The following is a 20,139-nucleotide window of genomic DNA, read 5'->3' as shown; positions in this document are numbered from 1 at the left end:
CGCAATTAATCCTACCTGGTCGTGGTAAATTTCATGTAACTTGACAATGTTAGGGTGGCCATCACAGAGCTTCAGGGCTGCTATTTCCCGCTGAGTCTGTGCCTCCATCCTGCAAAAACAAGCAGGAAGCCAGATAACTGTCATGAAATACAACATAAATACACATACGCACACACAGTAGAGTGAGAAACTGACTTTTCAGAGGGCAGGTTTTGTTTCCTTTAACAGGTTTTAAAATGTCAGTTTAGTCAAAACGGGGCAACTGTTGTTAACTTATGCAGAACTGCATTTACACTACACATTAGCAAATAATAAAATTAACAAAATATACTAAAAGAAGCAAAAGCAGGGTTTAGAGAAGAAGACAGAGTATCACCCATTAACTGACTAGTTTTTGTATGAAATTTGTACAGTATCATTTTTGACAGTGGTTGGTGTGGGGAGGTCATTTTTTCCTGTTTGGTAATTTCCCACAATGCACCTTGGTTAGCCTACAAGGTTCAGTTCTCTAATTCTCACATTCTTTATTTCAGAGGCATTTGTATCAGTTTTTAAGTTCAGATTTACACCCCAAAACTCCTGCTGACACAGAAACTATGGAAGCCAATTTTCGCCAATGTGATGGAACAGAGATCCTGTATATCATTATAATAAGAAATGATCTTGAAGATACTAAATGCCTTTGCACACTGAGTCTGTTTTTTCGAACGTGTCTTTTTTTAATCTGTCATCCAAAAAAAAATCATAACACACACACTGATTCTTGGTCAAGTGTCTTTAAAGGCTTCTGACAGACGAGAAAAACGCAGAAAATCAAACCTGTTCCAAAAATTTTAATGATGGACTGCACACAATGTGAGGTCGTATTTATTTTTAGACGTGCCACAATTTCGGACGAAACAAAAAACGGACTCAGTGTGCAAAGGCATTATTTTAGGTTTCTAAGTCATTATTTTGGGAAATCTCATTGTTTTGAGACACTGAATAATCCTTTTGAGAAAGTTTCTCATTTTGAGAATTAACAAATTATTTCTTATTTTATTTTATATTTTAATGATTTTAAGTAATCATTTTGAAACACTAAGTTGTTTCTCACTATTCTGAGATACTTGTCATTTTAAGATACTTACAGTACTCAACATTGTTAGATACTAACCAATTATTTTGAAATACTAGCAATATTTTGAAAAACTCAAACTTATTTTGAGATACTAACTCATTACCTTGAGAACGTTTCTCATTATTACGGTCAGGTAGTGGTTAGCACTGTCGCCTCACAGCAAGAGGGTTTCAGCTGGCTGGGGCCTCTCTGTATGGACTTTGCATGTTCTCCCTGGGTTTCTCTGAGTACTCCAGCTTCCTCCCACAGTCCAAAGACATTCAGGTTAACTGGTGACTCTAAATTGTCCGTAGGTGTGAATGTGAGTGTGAATGGTTATCTGTCTCTATGTGTCAGCCCTGTGATAGTCTGGTGACCTGTCCAGGGTGTGCCCTGCCTCTCACCCAATATCAGCTGGGATAGGCTCCAGCCCCCCCAACCCCTAACAGGATAAATGGTTACAGATAATGAATGAATTTTTTTAAAATACAAAGTCATTATATTGAGATAAATAAGATTGAGAAAGTTTCATTATTTGGAAATGTCATTATTTTCAGAAACTAATTCATTAGGTTGAAAGTTTCTCATTATGATGACTCTTGTATTTTTTTTGTCACATTGGCAGAAATGGGCTTCCATAGAAACAACGTGATGCTGTGAGCAAAGGGTGATGTACTATTTGAACATGTTGTTCTAGATTTCAGAAATATGTGTTTGTGTCACGCAGATTGTCCCACTGAGGCTTACTCTTATTAGTAATATCTGGTGCCACACTGCCAGTGGAGGAGTGTAGGAGTGTAGTGTAGGACTGCAGTCAACACACATTATCAAAGCCTGTTTTGTAGCAGTTGCCAGCAAAAACAACCAGGTTTGTGAGCAGAGACGTATTAACATCTATTAAACCCACGTCTGGCAGCACCTAACAGAGCAATAGGGCAGATAAAACCTTATAAATTATGTAACTGAGTCACATTATGGCTTTATTTTTGCATTCATCAGTTAAAAATAAGATACTAATTTTATATTTTTGTAAAATTTTGTGTAGAGTTGGCTGACAAGGGTCCGAGCTCTGCCAAGAAGAGGAGGAGGGTGGCTGACTGATTTATTTAGTGTAACTATGAACATCACACAGCCGAAGGCACAACACACGTGAGCAAGCAGGATGCAAGTTTTTACCTCTTGCTGACAATCTTGACTGCGTATTTCTGTCCGGTCTTCTTGTGTGTGCACCGTCTGCAGATGGAGAAGCTTCCCTCTCCTAAAGCACTGTCCTTCAGGTCCATCTCGTAACTCGTGTAGAAAGGTGAGTCCTGAAGAGAGAACGGTGGAGGAAAAGCTGTTTGGTCAAATATACATTTTAAAGCAAAGGAAACACTGAAGCGTCTGATAGTTGCAATGACCTCAATAAAAGAATGACCTCAGTGTTGTTAGGTCTTCAATAAAAATGTGGTATTCAAGTATTTTTATTCTAAAATATAAAACATTAAATATTTTTTAGCTTAATTTATGTTGATTACATTAAATACATATTTTGTAAATTCCTGGTGATCCTGTGCACATCAAATTATTTCGCCATTTATTTGAATATGAACTCTACAGCTGCTTTTCCTTTCTATGGAAAATACTGTTACTTCTATTACACAGGTCATGACGTTGGTACTTTCCTTTACAATCCATGTTATGTCTTATTCTCCAAACAAAGACTCAATTCATGTCTATGAGGAATAAATGTCTTCTTTTATGTCTCCTCAAATTTAAGATAAAACAATTACATTAAACATGCAACCTAATTTAATAATCATTGACAATAGTCGAAAACCTGAATTATTTAAACTTCTATTTAAAAAAAATAAATAAATGTTGCCTATTCTATGTGATTACAAAATTCAGACATGTTGTTTTGTAATCATAAAACATTTATCACTGCAACAGTCCATGAAAAAACACTTCAGGAGGAAGCCAGTAAACTTCTCTTATTGTGCAATGTTGTCCAAATTCAGTTAAGAAAAAAGTAGAAGTGGCAAATGTGCATAGCAGCAGCCAGATGGTAAGAGATCTCGATTTCCAAATCAGTACTAAGGTACTGAAGATCAGCACAGGACAAGAAACAGTTAACTAGCTTCTTAGAAGATGGTGTAAAAACCTGTAAAGCATAGTGAGATGAGGTTTTGTTGGAGGTGTAAGCACATTTAGAGCACATTGTTGCCTGACTGCTCGGCTGAAACTTCCCCTTTCTAAGGTGTGTAAACACGAAAAGAGTAGCAGACTATGACCAGGCTCACAGGCAAGCCAAAATGCAGATTGCTTTTAATGGAAATTCAATGTAATACTCCGGCATGTTGTTGATTAATTAAACATTTCTAAAAGCCTTTTGGCCTCAACTGAAAGGCATTAAAAATATTAATTACAGTCCCTGTCACCAATATTACAAACAACAAATCTTGAACAGAGCAAACAGCTCACTTTCATATCACTTAAATCATCACACCAGTGAGTACTCAGGATGTCGATGAGAAAGCTTGAAACCCAGTGAGTCCACAAAAGGCAACACACTGCTGCCTTGACAAAAAGCATTACGTTATACAGACACACAAGAGCAGTCACAAACAAATATAAATAAACAGGCCTCATGCCTCATAAAAACTGAATCTGAGTGTGTAGAACAAGTATAGCAGAAAAAAAAGTTCTCATGGAATGGAGAGGAGAGGGGGAAAAAACCCTCATCTGTCTGTGACAGCGGCCATTAGCTTAAGTGTGTTTGTGCAGGGGGATCCAAGTCCATTCATCTTACCTTCATCATGGCGCTGCGGGCCACCGCAGCAGAGCCCGGCCTCTCAGAGCCCCCACACAGCTGGACAGGGTCGTCCATCACCACATTCCTCTTGAACAGGATGGAGGGGGCCATGAAAGAGTAGCCCTGCGCACAGAAACACATGAACTCTATGTGTTTACATTTTAAAGTGAGGGCTGGACTTTAAGGACAGAGGGAAAGGAAACATCCGCTCCTGCAGTTAAAAGCCACAGATATACCCTGCAGCAGTAAAATCCCACCGATTAAACTTTCTTTTATATAGCACAGATATTTATAGACACTTTGTGTTTTTAGACATTTCCATATTTACTGTAAAACTTAACTGTTGCAGACTTTTCATCAAACGTTTCTCCGTCAAAGCAGCCTGACAGCTCCACAATAAACCCAATTCTGTTAATTTGTGAGTGACAGTGGCCGTCCAGCTGTTCCTATTGTTAGACCTGTCATTGTGGAGCGCTGCCTGTTTAATTCCAGCTGTGGGGAGCCCAAAGCTTTGAGCTGGCATTAATCTCTCTCTCCCTTTTTTCACCGACACACACACAGCTGTGTGGTATGTAGTGACAGCCATGGATGGACGGAAGGATGGGTGGTGAATGAATGAGATGCCCTAAATTGCCGGGCTTGAATATTTGATTGCTCTGCTGTGAAATTACATCTTGGCGCTCTTAATGCAATTTTAATTTTGTTTTGTGAGGCACCGTGGGGGAGCAAGTGCACGGTTTAAAATTGGGATTGCTGTCGTTATCTCAGAGATTGCTAGGCTTGCAAATTATAAAGACCACAAAATTTCAGACTATGTGAATGGCAGCTGAGAGCGAAAAAAGCCAAGATGAAGTTGGCAATCAAAGACTGAAGGCGTAACCGAGACAGACGTGGTGATGCTCTCAAAGTGTAACCTTTTATTCCATGAGAGAAGCCCGTTAATGGATCTATTGATCTGCCGAGCTCAAGGATCCAGAAGGCAATCAGAGTTGAAATTTCATGCAATACATCAGACAGCCATCAGCTGGCACAGAGTTGTGGGCCATATTATGGTTCAAAGCTACATCAAAAATAGTCATTCACATCTGTTACTTCAATAAGAGCTGCATATGGCAGCAATTACTCCAATAAAAGACTCTTTAGTCAATTTGAATACCAGTGCACACAGACAGACTCATGTTGACTTACAGCAACCTTTTGAGGACATTCAAAACTTCACTTGATTACTTCAATTGCTGTGGAGTATGTCAAATATAGTCACAGACAAAAAGTGGATAATGTATAATGCAATTTTTCATCCGTGTCAACATTTCACACTGCCTGCAACCAAAGCCCAGACAAACATCGGCACAAAGCAAATGCAAATACAAATGCTGGCCTGTGCAATGACCTGTGAGGAGCAGAAAGGAATGTTCCCGTCTGTAAACAACACAAACAATAAGTCACAGCAACAAAATAGTCTGGTTGTCTTACATAGGGCTGGACAATATGGCAAAATATATTATAATGATATTTTTTTCCATATTAAATCAATATAGATATTTATCACAATGTATAACTTGATAAAGCTGCCAGTTTAAAGAGAATCCTGATAACGACTGAAGCCTGAAGGAACCAGAGCGCTCACCAGTTAAACTTTAGAATAATGTTTATTTAACATAAAACATGGCTTGTTTACAATATCTTTAGTAATAAAACAATATATTTAATAACATTTATGCATAAACATTTAGACTAAGTTTGCAAATATGCTTTATCTGCCGTAGAAAAGCTGGCTTGTCCTGTAACATATTAAAATAATTGTGTGGTCACTGAGCTGGTACCTTTCAGGTGATCGAATTGGAGGTCATCCAGAATTCATAGAACCTTGGTTACATCTGTAACTCTCAATTTGTTGAATGTCGGTCTTGGTCGGTACTGAGAGAGGACATAGTTTGAGGACTGTCATAATCCACTATTCTTTGGTTTTGAGATATCAAAACCAATTCACAATTGACATGGAGTTAGCGTGTAATGAGCTCTGTGGCTGTGTAAGACAAACCAGGCGTGGGGGAAGGCAGCAAGTTACTGTCGGCAGCATGGCCGAAGTCTGTCCTCCGCTTGTTCAACATGTGCTTGATAAATGAATCATACTGTCTCCCTTTGTTGCACTTTTGGATAATGAGTATTGTGGTCAGTGACGCCTACAAAAAATCCTAAAGTTTGTTTCATTCCCTCCACTCTGGGCTCTGCTCTTAAATTCTGAAGCATAGCTCCGCCCTCTGAGAGCAGAGGCAGAAAAGAGAGGCAGCACACTGGCTGTTGTTGCATTTTTTTCTGCTGTGTGATTGGCTGTTAGATTCATACTGAGTAAAAATGTCCCAAATGTATCATCACTATCAACATAAATTTTATCACGACCCCCTATCAACATCGTTTTATCGCCCAGCCCTACTTAATTCTCTTAACATTCTCCCACCTGGAAGATGCGGTCACAGTTCTGAGGCAGAGCTGCGGGGGAGTATGTGGGATCCATCTCTGTGAACTCCTCTGCAAAGTTGCTGACGTCCAGCTCGTCCCGAATCACTGGCTTGAACGGGGCATGCACCTTTTTAGCTGCCAAGTCCTCCCAGTTTATTTTCTAAAGGGAGTTTAGAAGAAAAAAAACATTGTGGTTGATCCCCATCCTTATTAACATAGCTTATACAAACACCTCCTAAATGCTGTTCACTCAAGGCAGCCCCATTATGTGGAGTAACAGCCCACCTGCCTTTTAGTTTTTCTAAATATTGTGAAGAACTCAAGACAAGCGATGAGACCCACCTGGTAAAATGGGTGTTTTTTTACATTCTCTGCTCCGTTAGGACCTGAGCCCAATCTCTTCTTTGGATCTTTGATGAGGAGTCGCTGGATGAGGTCTTTGGCCAGAGGTCCCATGTCTTTGGGGAAAGGAGGATCCTTTTTTGAAATCCTCCTGTGGTTTGTGTGAGACAGATATGGTCAGAGCTGTAAAGTGATTATATGAAGGCGAGCTGAAAACTGTGGCTGACAATCAGGGAGAATCCATACTTGGCAATGTCTGTGTGCGAGTTCTCATCTCCATCGACGGTGAAGGGTGATCCGCCAGTCAAAAGCTCGTACATCAACACGCCGAGGCTCCACCAGTCCACCGCCTGGCATGCATAAAAGCAAACACCTGTGATTTTAGCTTAACAGACTCGAAGGAAAATCTCACTGGAGAGCACACACATTCAGGAATACAGCTGCTTCATTCGATCGAACACACGATGGCATAAAACCTAAAATTACCTTGTCATGTCCAGACTCTCCTCCTTCCACGATTTCTGGAGCCATATATTCAATGGTGCCACAGACAGAAAACGCCCTTTCCACCTGTTTTAACAAAGGCACAAATCAATAGACACATTTTAGAAACTGAATATGACAAAAAAGACAGAGAATCTTAGTCTTCTTTGTGCCTGCAAGACTGTAAGAGAACAATTAAAGCCCCTGAAAGACTTGGTTTCAAATCTTCAAAGTATTAAATATATAATAAAACACAGGACATTAACATAACTTACTTTAAACACAGAAAAACCTGTTAAGAATAGATGATAGACTGCTTTCCCATTGTCAGTAGACCAGAGAACTGTACAGGGCTCTGCAGAGAATGAGAACGCCTTTCTATTTTTTTTTTCTCCATGTCACGGACAGACCAAAAAACAAGGTTAGTAAACCACAGAAAGCAGCACAGAGGCCGGTGAAAATGTTACAGTGGTTTCTTCTTTTTTTTGTATCTCTTATTTATTCAGTCTCTCTTTCAAATTCAGGGTGGAGTTTGAGTGATGTACGAGTGCTGCTTTGATGGAAAAGGTCAGTATTTTGTGGTCAGCAGCCATTGCATCGCTACGGCAAAGGGGCTAAAATTACTGGGTCCACGCAGGTGTTGTAGTTCCATCACAGTCAATCAAAGATCGGAGCTGGAGTGGATAAACACCTGTGACTACTGCAGAGTCACTTGTCTGGACTGAAAGGTCCCAGTAAAGTTTATATATTCATGCTGAAATGCGTTACAAAGAAATCCACAAAGTGTTAATCTTTGCAAATTAGAGTCATTTTTAGTTGTTTCTTTCAATAATGATCATGTAGATGTTGGTCTCCAGGATAGATGTAGGTGATTCCAAAGAGATGGTCCTCTGTATTTCCATGATTTATCAATGGAAGTGCGAATATATGACGGAACGCAATAGTCCCTAACAATGTCTTGGGGAATATGAGTGAATGTCCAAGTTTAACACTCAAACACCTATCTGTTTCATTAGGATTGTGTGGGTTAACAGTCTAAGATAAGGAGAGGTTCTAACACTTATTATTGAAACATACTATACCTGATCGAATTCTTTACTGAGGCCAAAGTCTGTGAGAACTATATGACCACTTGAATCCAGCAGAATATTCTCAAGTTTCAGGTCCCTGTAGACAATCCCAAGCTGCAACAACAAAATGACAGAGGGGCATGTGAATCACAAAAGATGGAAGCATAAATAAATAACTTCTGAACAGACAGGAGGCCTCGGTTGTGTTGAATTTGGGGGTTACCTTGTGTAGATGTTCTAGTGCCAACACAATCTCTCCACTGTACAAGGCTACTTCTTGCTCTTTAAATCGCACCCTTTGCACCAAATGTGTGAAGAGCTCCCCACCATTTACATAATCTATAATAAAAGATATCATGCATGTCATGTTTCATCCAAAATGATATGAGTGGGTTCTACAGTAAAGTGCAAATACTTGTTTTAAATTCTAGTTTACAGTGATTCATTCAGCTGGTGAAAACCCATTTCCTTCACTGGGTTAAAGACAATTATTAACTTTTTATTTTTCTTATACAAACATAACACAGAAAGCAGTTTCATATCAAATATCCTCACCGAGAATGAGGTGCAGCTTAGTATCCGTCTGGAAGGCATAGTGAAGTGTGACGAGGAATGGAGACTGGCGGATGTGCTCCAGCACTTGCCGCTCCGTCCGTGTGTGTTCGGCAGTCTTTGCCTTTTGTACAATGGTGGCCTTCTTCAAAACCTTCATGGCATACAGCTTCCCTGTATCATGGCCACTCACTTTTCTCACCAGGAACACCTTGCCGTACGCTGGCGGTTAGAATAAACAAAGGCAGAGGGCAAGGTTCAGTGCAGAGCAAAGGCTTGAACAGAAAAGACTGGTATGACATGCTTATCATTCCAAAAACACAATATGGGATGTCAGACTGGCGTGATAACCATCATCTAACTGTCACATTTTCAGAGAGAGATTTAAGTTAAAGGTTTTACTCACCTCCTGTGCCCAGCACCTTTAATAGCTCAAAGTTTTCAATGCCCACCCTCTCTACATGGCCCGTCAGATTGGCTGAGGTCAAAGCACAAATAAAATATTACAAGAAAATCTGGTAAATATAAATCAATTCATATAGCAACAAAAAGTGGCTTGAATGATAAAATACTAAAGAAAAGAAATAATCAGTATGTTACTGGAGAGCAGTCAAATACATGTGTTCCCTTAAGGAGTCATTCACTCTCAAAAAATTATTGTGAGAGCATATTTTCACATCTGAACATAAAGACACAGTATCAGGGAGTAGCTTGTGAAAAGCAGGACAGGTACTACGTTTACACATGTTTACAGTTCAACATATTTTTTTCTTTTAGTGTAACTGAAACAACTAAATAAATTGTAAAAGGGAAGAAAAAACACAATGGACAAAAGCAAATATGCAAACTAAAACCAAACAAAGACATAACAGAAAGGTGGGGGGAGTGGGAGGACTTGTCAGGCGTTTAAACGTCGTTATTTAATGGTGTAAATGGGATAAACTGACTGGTTACAGAAGTACCAGCACACTTAACAGATGAGGTTAGGAAAGACAGATTAAACATGTATTAAACAGGACAGAGATTTGATTCTCAGTCTGGAGGAATGGTTGACATGGTAATAAAATCTCAATAAATGGTCTCCATAACTTTAAGACACCAGCAGTAGCTCAACTGAGAGAATTTTATTAAAGAATATTTTCCACATTAAGTGTTTTCCCCCACTGATTGACCACCTGAGGCTTATCTGGAACACGGGAAAATGTGTGTTTATATTCACTGCACTGACAGCCCTGCTGTTTGCAACCGCAATTACTGTTTGCATTTGCATTATAAATCTCCCACCTGCCGTGATTGGTGCCACATTAAGAATTAGCACCTAAAAGCCATTCACTTATTATGCCAGAATAGCATGCAAAAACGAAATGATACAGATATAATATGCAGTATTTTTTTTAAATAAATAAATAAAACACTCTATAGACTCCTACAGAAGTAATCCCTCTCAATCATCACTTATGACCCAGTAGACATGTGTGATGGTGTATTTAGCTGCAGAGACTCTGCCCTCAGCCTGTGTTTCCTTATTTCCTTTTTATTTTCTGTGTTTGGGTATTTCATGGGTTTTATGGATAGCAACCACGTGAGGTTGGGGCTTTATAAAAAGGTAGCAACCAGGTGTCAGACTATAAGCAGCAGGCATCCAAGAGACATAGCGGCAAAAAACAACAATAGAGTGAAGTGAAACACCAAACAAGAGTGACTCTGGGGTTGGCTTTTAGTACTTTCGCTGGCGATACTGTTACAAACAGTAACTAACAATCCTGCATAGTTTACCCTTAAAGATATGAATGTACATCCCGGTCCTCTACATTATCTGTTTCTGCCTCTAAATGATAAAACGGTGAAAAAATGACCAGCTTCTTGTTAATATCACGAGGACGTTCTCATTGTCTTTTGAGTACCATTGATTCAGCCACGTTGTAAACACATTTGAAACTGATCAGCTGTTTTAAGTCGTTGGTGCCAAGCTGGACAGCAGAAGGCGCATTACATCACCTTAAATTTGTGTATCCTTTTTGTTTTGTAACTGGTGCCCATTTTACAAATAATGAATTCTTGCATTTCATTTTGATACAAACAGACTCTCAGCCATGATGCTTTGAGGCGAATAAAGTCAAAGCTAAAAGGTTGCAGAAGTGGGCTTTGAAATGGAGGATCAGCGATTTAAAACACTGGACATGTTAGGAAACTCTGGATGATGGGTAAATGAACCCACAGCCAACAGCAGCAGACTGGTAGCACTGGGCAGAACACATACATAATCAGCAAACTTCCTTCAAGTAAACAAAGATCTTCAAAAAAAAGTCCTCTGCCAGAAAGCTAACTCCTCTTACCTCTCGCTATGTAATAGTATGAGATAATCTTCCATGCAACTGCAGGCAAACTTGCTACATTAACCAGAAAAAGGTCATTATCTACCATCAGAGATCTTCAGTGAATTCAGCACACACTGTCAGTGACTCCTTGTGTTTTTTTAAATCATGGCCTCCCAGTGCAGCTGGCTGAGCATAGCACCCTCTTAGACATGCATGTCCATTGTAGTGAACACATTCCTTCTGTCTCCCACTGAAAAATGGACGACTGAGCAATCAAAGTGGCTGATTTAATATTTTCCGCTGCTTCTCCCGTTACGCACGAGAAGAAATGCTGCGACTATCACACACGACACTTTGACTGTGTATTGTATCATTTCAAAACAACAACACTGTCCTTCAAATGTGAGGTTCAGATTGCGTAACACCCTTGTCAAGCTCATCTGCCAAGGCCAACTTTGATTTCGGTGTTTATTAATAGACTGACAGAGGTGTCCAACCAGATGATTCTGCTACTGCTAGACAAGAGGGACCTCTTCAGTCTACAGGGGATACACGTAAATGCTTGTTTCCTGAGTAATTAAATTTAAAAACCCAACATCTAATGCAACTACATTTCAACACAACCTTTATTCAGAAAGGGAATATTCTGTCTATTTATTGTGCAAATCATCAACAAAACTATGACTGCAATTAATTGACTATAGCAATCATGTCTCCAAAACTTTCACACACAAATCATTGATATATAGCAGGAAGATTAATGAATAGATTTAGCAGGTATGCTTCTCCTTATATTTTGCTGTATTGTCACTTCTAGGTCAAATGCTACTGCAGGGGTCCAAGGACAGGGCTAAGCTGATACTCTCTCTCTCACACACATACACACACAGAGAAAAACGAGTGCCAGTGACAACTAGACTGACTGCATATTTGGGGCAGGGCAGTAAATGGGGGTGCAGCACAGTCATGTTGCAGCCTGAACAGCAGCACAATGTGTCATTATAAACCAGTTGCAGCTGAAGCAGAGTCTAACTTCATTCAGCAGCCCTCTGCAGTGAATCAGTACACATGCCACTCTACTCCAAACAACCACCTCCGCTCAGGTGTCAATCATAAATATCTAGGAATGGTAACATTTACTATGACTGTATTTCCTGTTGATTCATTTGGAGTCCTGTTTTGAGATGCTGTTGCTACATGTCAACACTACTTCACTTTGTACTGTCATTTAGCCGCATTATTTCAACATAATAAAAGTCACAGTTGTAGCTTGAGGGTGTATTGTTTACAAGGCTAGCCAGGAGACGCGGATATTTACCTGTCTGCCGTTATCAAACAAACCAACAGTGGCTTATGTTCATGCACAGCCCTGTGTAATGTGCAGAATGAAGCTAACGTTGACTCTTGAGTCTTGACAGCACTGCAGCTGTGTGTGCTCTCCGGTGGCTAAGCAGAAGTTAGCTGTGACCGCTAACAAACCATGCAGTAACAGGAAAACCCGCTCACATTTACAGCTGGTAATTAACGTTAAGTTGAGGCGTTTACAGTGGCAAAAACTTGCTGAACATCTTTGTCGATGGTCTGATTAAGCTTCTTGTTAACGTTACACATTAACGACATGCTTAAGCTAATGTTATTATCTGGGTTGACCACGGTTATTGCAGTTAGCTAACGTTAGTAAAATGGTTAGGTAACGTTAATTGCGTGAGACAGCAGCAGCCTTACAAGTAATAAGGACAGTCAGCTAACGTTAGCCTTCCTCTGCCATTTTTGGACTTGAGTAACGTTAACGGTAGCGCTCATTACAAATGCCCATTGACAGTGACAGTTGGCTCTGACAAGCTAGCCAGCTAACATTTACCCCAGGGCACGTGTCTCCCCTATAAGATAAACGATGAATAGCATTTACTGCATTAAAAGTTTATCCCAGCTCGCAGCTAACTTACCATTTTTCAGCTCATGTTTCACAGTAAAGAGGTCACCTTCTCTGGAAGATCCCTCCATCGGGGATGGCATCGTAATTTCGTGTTCCAATTATGTTCAAAGATGCTTTTCAGACAAGGTTACGTTCACCCCGCGAGCTAGTTTGCAATGTTAACATGCGGGAAATTAATTTTTACGCGAGATAAGTGAACGCCTGTTAGTTAGGCGTCAAACTTAAAAAGATATATGGGCAGAATATTGCTGCTAAACCTAGCAGCAAGCAAGCCCAGAGGAAACACTTGCTTCTTCCACACCACCACTACCACTACCTTCGCAACCAGACAGTCCCTCTTCGCTGATTGGGGTTGCTATGAGAAAATGTGACCTCTGATTGGTTCGTTTTGTGATTGCGACACATGATCCCGCCTTCCTCAGAAGACTGGTGCTGCCTTCACTTGTCCCTCGTACACACTGATGTCAAAGGTCAGAAGTGACAAAATCGAGGTGCCATCAATTGCGCATTAAAAATGTACTCCCAAGATCTAACCCCAGAAAAAGTACGTAAGTATTTCCATCAAAATATACTTTAAATAAAAAAGTAAAAGTACTCATTACACTGCAGAATTCATTTCAGTATATTATGCTATTTATTACTGAATTGTAATTACTGATTCAATTCAATCGAACTATATCTATGCCGGTGAATGCTTCATTACGGTAACACAAAGTATAGTAACAACAATTACCATTCGCTAAAGAAAAAACAGTAACAACCAGAGCAACCAGTGGGTTCCCCAGGTCGGGGTTACACACTAGGCCCAGTTTTTAAAACATAGAGTATTAAATATCAGTCAAGAAATTCAAAATATACAAGATATAAAGTGATCCAGTGCCTAATAGAGTAGCATAGCAGTAAGATAGGTACAAGAGTTGCTAAAACTGAACGAAAATGGTTGAAAAATGCAGACTGCACCTTATAATCACTGGTATATTGTATAGATATGACAATGAGATGTAGTGTTGTACATTGTTGTGAGTTTGAGAGAAAATATTGCACTACAATGCATTAATGTGAACCTGTTAGAGCTGGTAGAGGTGGAGCTACTATTAATCACTTTATATATCGCTGGGTGGCCTAATCTATGATTATATCCTAATCAATTAGTTTAAATTATATAGTGTATTAACAAAGCACTGTGAAATAATATTTGAAATTGGAAATAATCAAGAATCAGCACCTCAAAATTGTACTGAAGCACAGTACATGATTACATATATTAAGTTTTACTTCACCACTTGGAATATAACAATACCTAACAAATTTGTGCTTTGGTATATCAGGAAATAAGATGAAAATTTTTTGTACTATCACAGTAGTGATGAGCAACTACGTGCTCTATTCAAGTACAGCATCTAAGTAGAATTTTGAGGAACTTGTGTTTTACGTGTGTACTCCATTTTATTACTTTACAATCCTACTTCAGTACATTTTAAAGGCATTTACTCCAACAGCATCTATTTGAAAGAGAAGTCTCTAGTCTGAAGATCAAAATTTCACAAACAAAATGTTATGATCATGTTACAAAATATTATATGTTATTACAGTGCTGCATCATTAATAATAATCCGATACTGTAACACTAATATAACACTTATTACTCTAAGTAGAAAGGGTCCCAGTACTTCCTCCACCATCATACTAGCACTGTTCAGTTAAGGGAACATCTTGATCATTATCCTGGGGGCACATCATGTCTAGAATAACATTTAATGACCTTTATGAAATTTTAATTTTCCAGCAGCAGTTCACAGCATCTTGTTTTGCCGCAGTGAATGCTATATATTGTGGCAAGACAGTAATTTCTTGGGCGAGAAAAAGCGTATCAGCAAAATGATCAGTTCCTGTTAGATGAGATAAAAACATCTGAGGTACCAGAGATTAAGATCATGGTTAGGTCATAAATTGAAGTGGATTTGGTGATTTTCTTTAACTTTTTTTCATTTGAGATAACGCAAAGATATGTTTGTCTTACAGGGAGTCTTAAAAGCTTTGACCTGCAATGGAAAAAATGCAAAATAATGCAAAGTACTGCTGGTGACAAATGGATGCATGAATAAAGGGAGTGGAGCTTTATCTTCAATCTGTAATCATTCCTGTCCATCCTAAAACCTGAAGAAAACTTCAGGGACACTCAGCAACAATCAGCTACGGTGTGACCTGTGTATATGTGAAGGAGCCATTTCCCAAAGGGAGGTCAATGTAATGAATGTAGTTCACCAATTTGTACACAGGGTGCCACGTTTGTGTTGTCATTGATACAGGATAAAGGAAGAACTTTAAGAAGAATTTTTCAGACTTTCCATTTATCTTCTTCTGTTTTGTGTTATATTAGATATCATCTTTGGGGCTCAAACAGAATTTCAGAGGGGAAATATCTCTTTGGTAGAACTGCTAATGACACGCAGATATCTGAATCATGAAAAGGTCCAAATGATTTTAGTTTGGTTTTTTACTCCCAGCAAATGCCACCTTTGCAGCAGACTGATGATTTTATGATGTATTGATCTTGCACATTTAGGTGTTGTTCAGTCAGTCTGCCTATAGTATCTGCATTTGGCTTTATTTTGTAGACAGCTACAGTGTAGTTGCACAGATGTGCAGAATGATTATCTAAAGTGTCTTGCAAATGTATTCACCCTCGTTGGCATTTTTTTCTATTTTGTTGCACTACAACCTGTAATTTCAACTGATTTTTTCATTGGGATTTTCTTGTAATGGACCAACATAAAACAGTCAAAATTGGTGAAGTGAAAAAAAAGAAAAAGTTTCAGATACTTTTTAGAATCCATCACTCCTCTGTACTTCTTCCACAACTAGGGACCTCATAGCAAAGGGTTGAACACATATGCACACACTACTTTTCGGTTAATTTATTCATTCATTTATTTAATTTTTAAAACTATTTTTTAAATTCAATTTCACTTAACCAATTTTTACTATTTTGTGCAGGTCCATTACCAAAGAAAACAAACAAAAAAACCCCCATAAAATTAAAATCCATTTAAATTACAGGCCATAATGCAACAAAAAAAGGTAAAACACCGAGTGGGTGAATACTTTTGCAAGACACCGTATTGTTGTGCAAAACAGCTTGCAGTAGCAGTAACTAAAACATAAGATCGCTTTTTTATAAATCTAACATCATATATTAAAAAATGCTTAATAAATGTATTGTTAAATGTTTAGGAACATAATGTAGACCACAGTAAACATTCCCTAACAGACAGGTAAACACATCATTAAAGAAAAAGAAAATAATAATATTATAAAAGTATAATAACATATCAAAAAGGATAATTAAAACTTTACATTGCTGATTTATTTCACATGTCCTCACAGCTTTTTTGTTTTGTAATATGATGACTGTAATGTAAGAATTCATGCAGTCCCAAAAAGACTTTAACTTTTCATACTTGAATTACTGTAAGAAGTATTTACCCTGAAGGTATCTCAGATATGTTACAGTTAAATGAAACAATGAAAATTTTTCAAGAAATATTTATAGCTAAAGGCAATTTAATCTTCCCAGTTTCGATTTGATGTCTCTAAAACTGATTTCTGCCTCCGCCTCGTGGTTGCATGCTGCTATTGCTTTCATTTAGTAAACTTAGTATTTTTTTTACATTGCAGTATTTTTGTATGCATACGTCTGTGGTGACTTCAGTGTATCATATTTGACCAAAAAAATATTAGAATGACAATGTGACTTTAAAATAAAAGGATTTCCAGTTGTCAGCGTTCAGATGTTTGGTTCATTTCAGTCTCGCTTTAATCTTGTAGTCTTTGAACGACCAATCAGATGTGAGTTCTACAAAGTCAGCCAATGGAATGCGGGTTCATTCAGCGAGCGCCAATCAGGATCCGACTCATCTGGTTTTCAGGAAGTAGCACAAAGTCGCCAATCTTGCTTCCCTCTAAAGTACCAATGATAGTACTTTGACAGCGAGCTAGCTAGCTTGTCTCCACACCACTTCTGACCTCCGCTCCTAAGATGGCTGGTGTACGAGCCCTTGGTGTTCTCTCCAGGTTAACGCCAAGGAGATATCCTCTCTTCACAGGTACAAACTAAATTTATTTATTTTTTTGAAAAATAGCGGAGAATAATCCTGAAAATACGGGATTTGCAAAGTGCCGTCAGTGGGTAATTAGCTTGTTAGACTAGCTGTTAGCTCCGGGGAATGTTACGCAAAAAATTATGGCAGTGCTTCAAACAACGTGATCGATGTTTTTTCGGGAAACATATGTCTCAATGAAAGTTTAGTTGGAATATACCAAGAAAGTGCAACATTTTGTTTTAGCCAGCAAACTTAATCATAGAGTTGCTAACCTGTTAGCCATCTGGCTGCTACCGACTCGAGTAAGTTATGCCTCTGGGTCAATATTAAAGTTAGAAAGCAGGAAGAAGCATCCACTTTTAAGATGTCCTCCTGAGGACATGTCAGACACAGGTATGAAATGTGTGCCACCGATTCGTCATTGTGTTGGCCACTGTTGCCTTCTGTCTGAATGGGAGAGGAATGTAGGTGAAGGGTCATTTTCCACTAGACTGCACAGCATGTCCGAGACCATCTGAGGTCATGGCTATATTACATGCACGTCTCATGTAGACTTCACTTGTATGTTGCATGAGGACTGTTTGTTTACATGCAGTGTTTAGGGCTTGATGTAATGCGTTTAGTATGGCTGTAAGGGTCGGACAGCAAGGCAGTGTGCAGCAGATCGGATGACGTGTAACGTATGTTAGACGCCAAACTGTTATAATGTATTGCTTACTGTCATTTCCCTTTTTAACAGGTGGTACTTTTCGCACCTTCTCAGTAGCTCCAGCAATGCTAGGTAACTTTTAAAATTCACTTTCATGCAGTATATGGATAAAAATAGGACAGCCTGCCCAGTGGCACAATTATTCACCCACTATACATTATGTTCCTTCTCTGTTTTTAGCCCGAACCCACGTGAACTATGAAGTCAAGGGCGATGTTGCTGTCATACGGATGAACGCCCCAGACTCCAAGGTGTGCACTCATTATAAAAAATGTGTAGCCTTTATCACTTATGATTTATGCAGGTGCATTGTGAACCTAATGGTATTTTTCCCCCCTCCAGGTTAACACACTGTCACTCCAAATGCAAAAGGAGATGACTGAGGTCATGAGTGAAGTGTGGGCCAACAATGCTGTTCAAAGTGCTGTCCTCATCTCCTCAAAGCCGGGATGCTTCATTGCAGGAGCTGATATTAAGTAAGAGAAATCTCATTAAATTAGATTTTTAATAGTGTGTGTGGCACTTAAGAGTGATGTAATTGTGACTCTCTGTGTTATTTATAAAGCATTAGCATAAAGCTTGTTTGTTTCTTTTAAACATGTCCGAATAAACATTATTCTATTCTATTATTCTACATTAAAACGTTGTTGCTGAAACACAAATTAGTATAGTGCATTGTCAGCGTTAAGATCTTTTATTATATTTGGATGAATGATCAAAATGGCCATGCCTTGGATTGTCTTTTAATATACTTCACATCTGTTACAGAATGATCGAGTCCTGCAACACTTCCGAGGAGGTCACCAAACTCTCTCAGGATGGGCAGAAGATGTTCGACCTGATTGAAAAATCTCCTAAACCCATTGTTGCAGCTATCAATGGCTCCTGCTTAGGAGGAGGCTTAGAGGTGAACAAAAGTTATTTCAGCAAGCAACTATACGTGTGGTAGTCCTGGAAATGTTGGACTTGCATGATTGATAATAACGTGTTATCTAATGGGCTCTTTTTGTATTCTAGTTTGCCATCGCCTGCCAGTACAGAATTGCAACAAAGAGCAGCAAAACGGTTCTCGGTACTCCAGAAGTAATGCTGGGTCTACTACCTGGAGCTGGTGGCACGCAGAGACTTCCTAAAATGGTTACTGCTGGATTTATATTCCCTAAATTTCATGTTTAATAAATAGAGCGTTACCACTGCGTTAGTGGTTGTGAAACTTCCAATAATATCTGCTGAGATGTAGGTTTTGGGGGCGGCACGGTGGTGTGGTGGTTAGCACTCTCGCCTCACAGCAAGAGGGTTGCTGGTTCGATCCCGGGCGTGGGAGCCCTTCTGTGCGGAGTTTGCATGTTCTCCCCGTGTCAGCGTGGGTTCTCTCCAGGCACTCCGGCTTCCTCCCACAGTCCAAAGACATGCACTAGGTTAATTGATAACTCTAAATTGTCCGTAGGTGTGAATGTGAGTGTGAATGGTTGTCTGTCTCTATGTGTCAGCCCTGTGATAGTATGGCGACCTGTCCAGGGTCCAGCCCCCCCCGCGACCCTCAACAGGATGAAGCGGTTAGAAGATGAATGAATGAATGAATGAATTTAGGTTTTGGTAGATGGTGGAAGGAAGCTCCAGGGTCTGGTTTATATCCAAAAACTGCACATTCTACCATGTAAGCTGTCAAAAATTTCACTATGCTAATGCTAACTCTCGCTCTCTGTACTGACAAGTATGCCCCACGCTGAAGCTTTCAGTTTTCTTTGCTGGTGTGTTTCCTATATTAGACAATGATTGGCTTTCGTATCAGTGATGTATGTATTTTAACTTGCCCAGCATACATTTGAATGTCAGATTTTAGGGAAGTATGCAGACATCACCACCTTCAGGAGAGCAATGCGAAAACAGCTCTCTAGTGACAGACACAGATAAGAGTCACTATAGTCAAGGTCAGACTTTTTTTTTTTCTTTTAAGATATTTTTTTAGGACATTTTTGCCTTTTTTGATAGGATAGTGAAGTGTGAAAGGGGGAGAGAGAGAGGGAGAGACATGCAGCAAAAGGCCACAGGCTGGAGTCGAACCCAGGCCACTGCAGCAACAGCCTTGTACATGGGGTGCCTGCTCTATCCACTTATCCACCGACGCCCCAAGGTCACACATTTTAGGGGACATATATAGAGGAAAAAGTAATTTTTCAATCAATTGTAACCATAACCAGACAACTCTGCACGTGTGTCGGTGAGGCAAAGCAAATAAAGTTGTTTGACTGTAGGGGGGAAAGCTCGACTGA

The 20,139-nt window shown here is 39.4% G+C and overlaps 2 protein-coding genes across 3 annotated transcripts in view; one reads left to right on the top strand and one right to left on the bottom strand.

Annotated features, from left to right (window-relative positions):
• The window catches only part of rps6ka5 (ribosomal protein S6 kinase, polypeptide 5), a 30,058-nt gene extending 16,705 nt beyond the window's left edge, over positions 1-13,353 (bottom strand). The window contains exons 1-12 of the mRNA XM_049596516.1: positions 13,065-13,353; positions 9,207-9,278; positions 8,804-9,022; positions 8,472-8,587; positions 8,261-8,362; positions 7,182-7,265; positions 6,942-7,045; positions 6,696-6,846; positions 6,352-6,513; positions 3,891-4,016; positions 2,276-2,409; positions 16-109 (exon numbers count right to left, since the gene is read on the bottom strand). Of these exons, the coding sequence (XP_049452473.1) occupies positions 16-109; positions 2,276-2,409; positions 3,891-4,016; positions 6,352-6,513; positions 6,696-6,846; positions 6,942-7,045; positions 7,182-7,265; positions 8,261-8,362; positions 8,472-8,587; positions 8,804-9,022; positions 9,207-9,278; positions 13,065-13,134 (1,434 nt within the window). The 5' untranslated portion in view covers positions 13,135-13,353. The remainder of the gene's footprint in view (positions 1-15; positions 110-2,275; positions 2,410-3,890; positions 4,017-6,351; positions 6,514-6,695; positions 6,847-6,941; positions 7,046-7,181; positions 7,266-8,260; positions 8,363-8,471; positions 8,588-8,803; positions 9,023-9,206; positions 9,279-13,064) is intronic.
• A 3,651-nt stretch (positions 13,354-17,004) lies between these two features.
• Positions 17,005-20,139, top strand: part of hadhab (hydroxyacyl-CoA dehydrogenase trifunctional multienzyme complex subunit alpha b) — a 91,433-nt gene continuing 88,298 nt past the window's right edge. Inside the window, exons 1-6 of one of the 2 annotated variants that reach the window (XM_049596811.1) lie at positions 17,005-17,160; positions 17,897-17,938; positions 18,047-18,117; positions 18,209-18,342; positions 18,635-18,773; positions 18,884-19,003. In XM_049596811.1, coding sequence (XP_049452768.1) covers positions 17,094-17,160; positions 17,897-17,938; positions 18,047-18,117; positions 18,209-18,342; positions 18,635-18,773; positions 18,884-19,003 — 573 coding nt within the window. In that variant the 5' untranslated portion in view covers positions 17,005-17,093. The remainder of the gene's footprint in view (positions 17,161-17,896; positions 17,939-18,046; positions 18,118-18,208; positions 18,343-18,634; positions 18,774-18,883; positions 19,004-20,139) is intronic. The other variant, XM_049596812.1, reaches the window with a different exon arrangement.

The sequence above is a fragment of the Epinephelus fuscoguttatus genome, linkage group LG14 (genome assembly GCF_011397635.1).
Source record: "Epinephelus fuscoguttatus linkage group LG14, E.fuscoguttatus.final_Chr_v1".
Taxonomy (NCBI): Eukaryota; Metazoa; Chordata; class Actinopteri; order Perciformes; family Serranidae; genus Epinephelus; species Epinephelus fuscoguttatus.
This window is presented reverse-complemented; position numbering and strand designations above follow the sequence as displayed.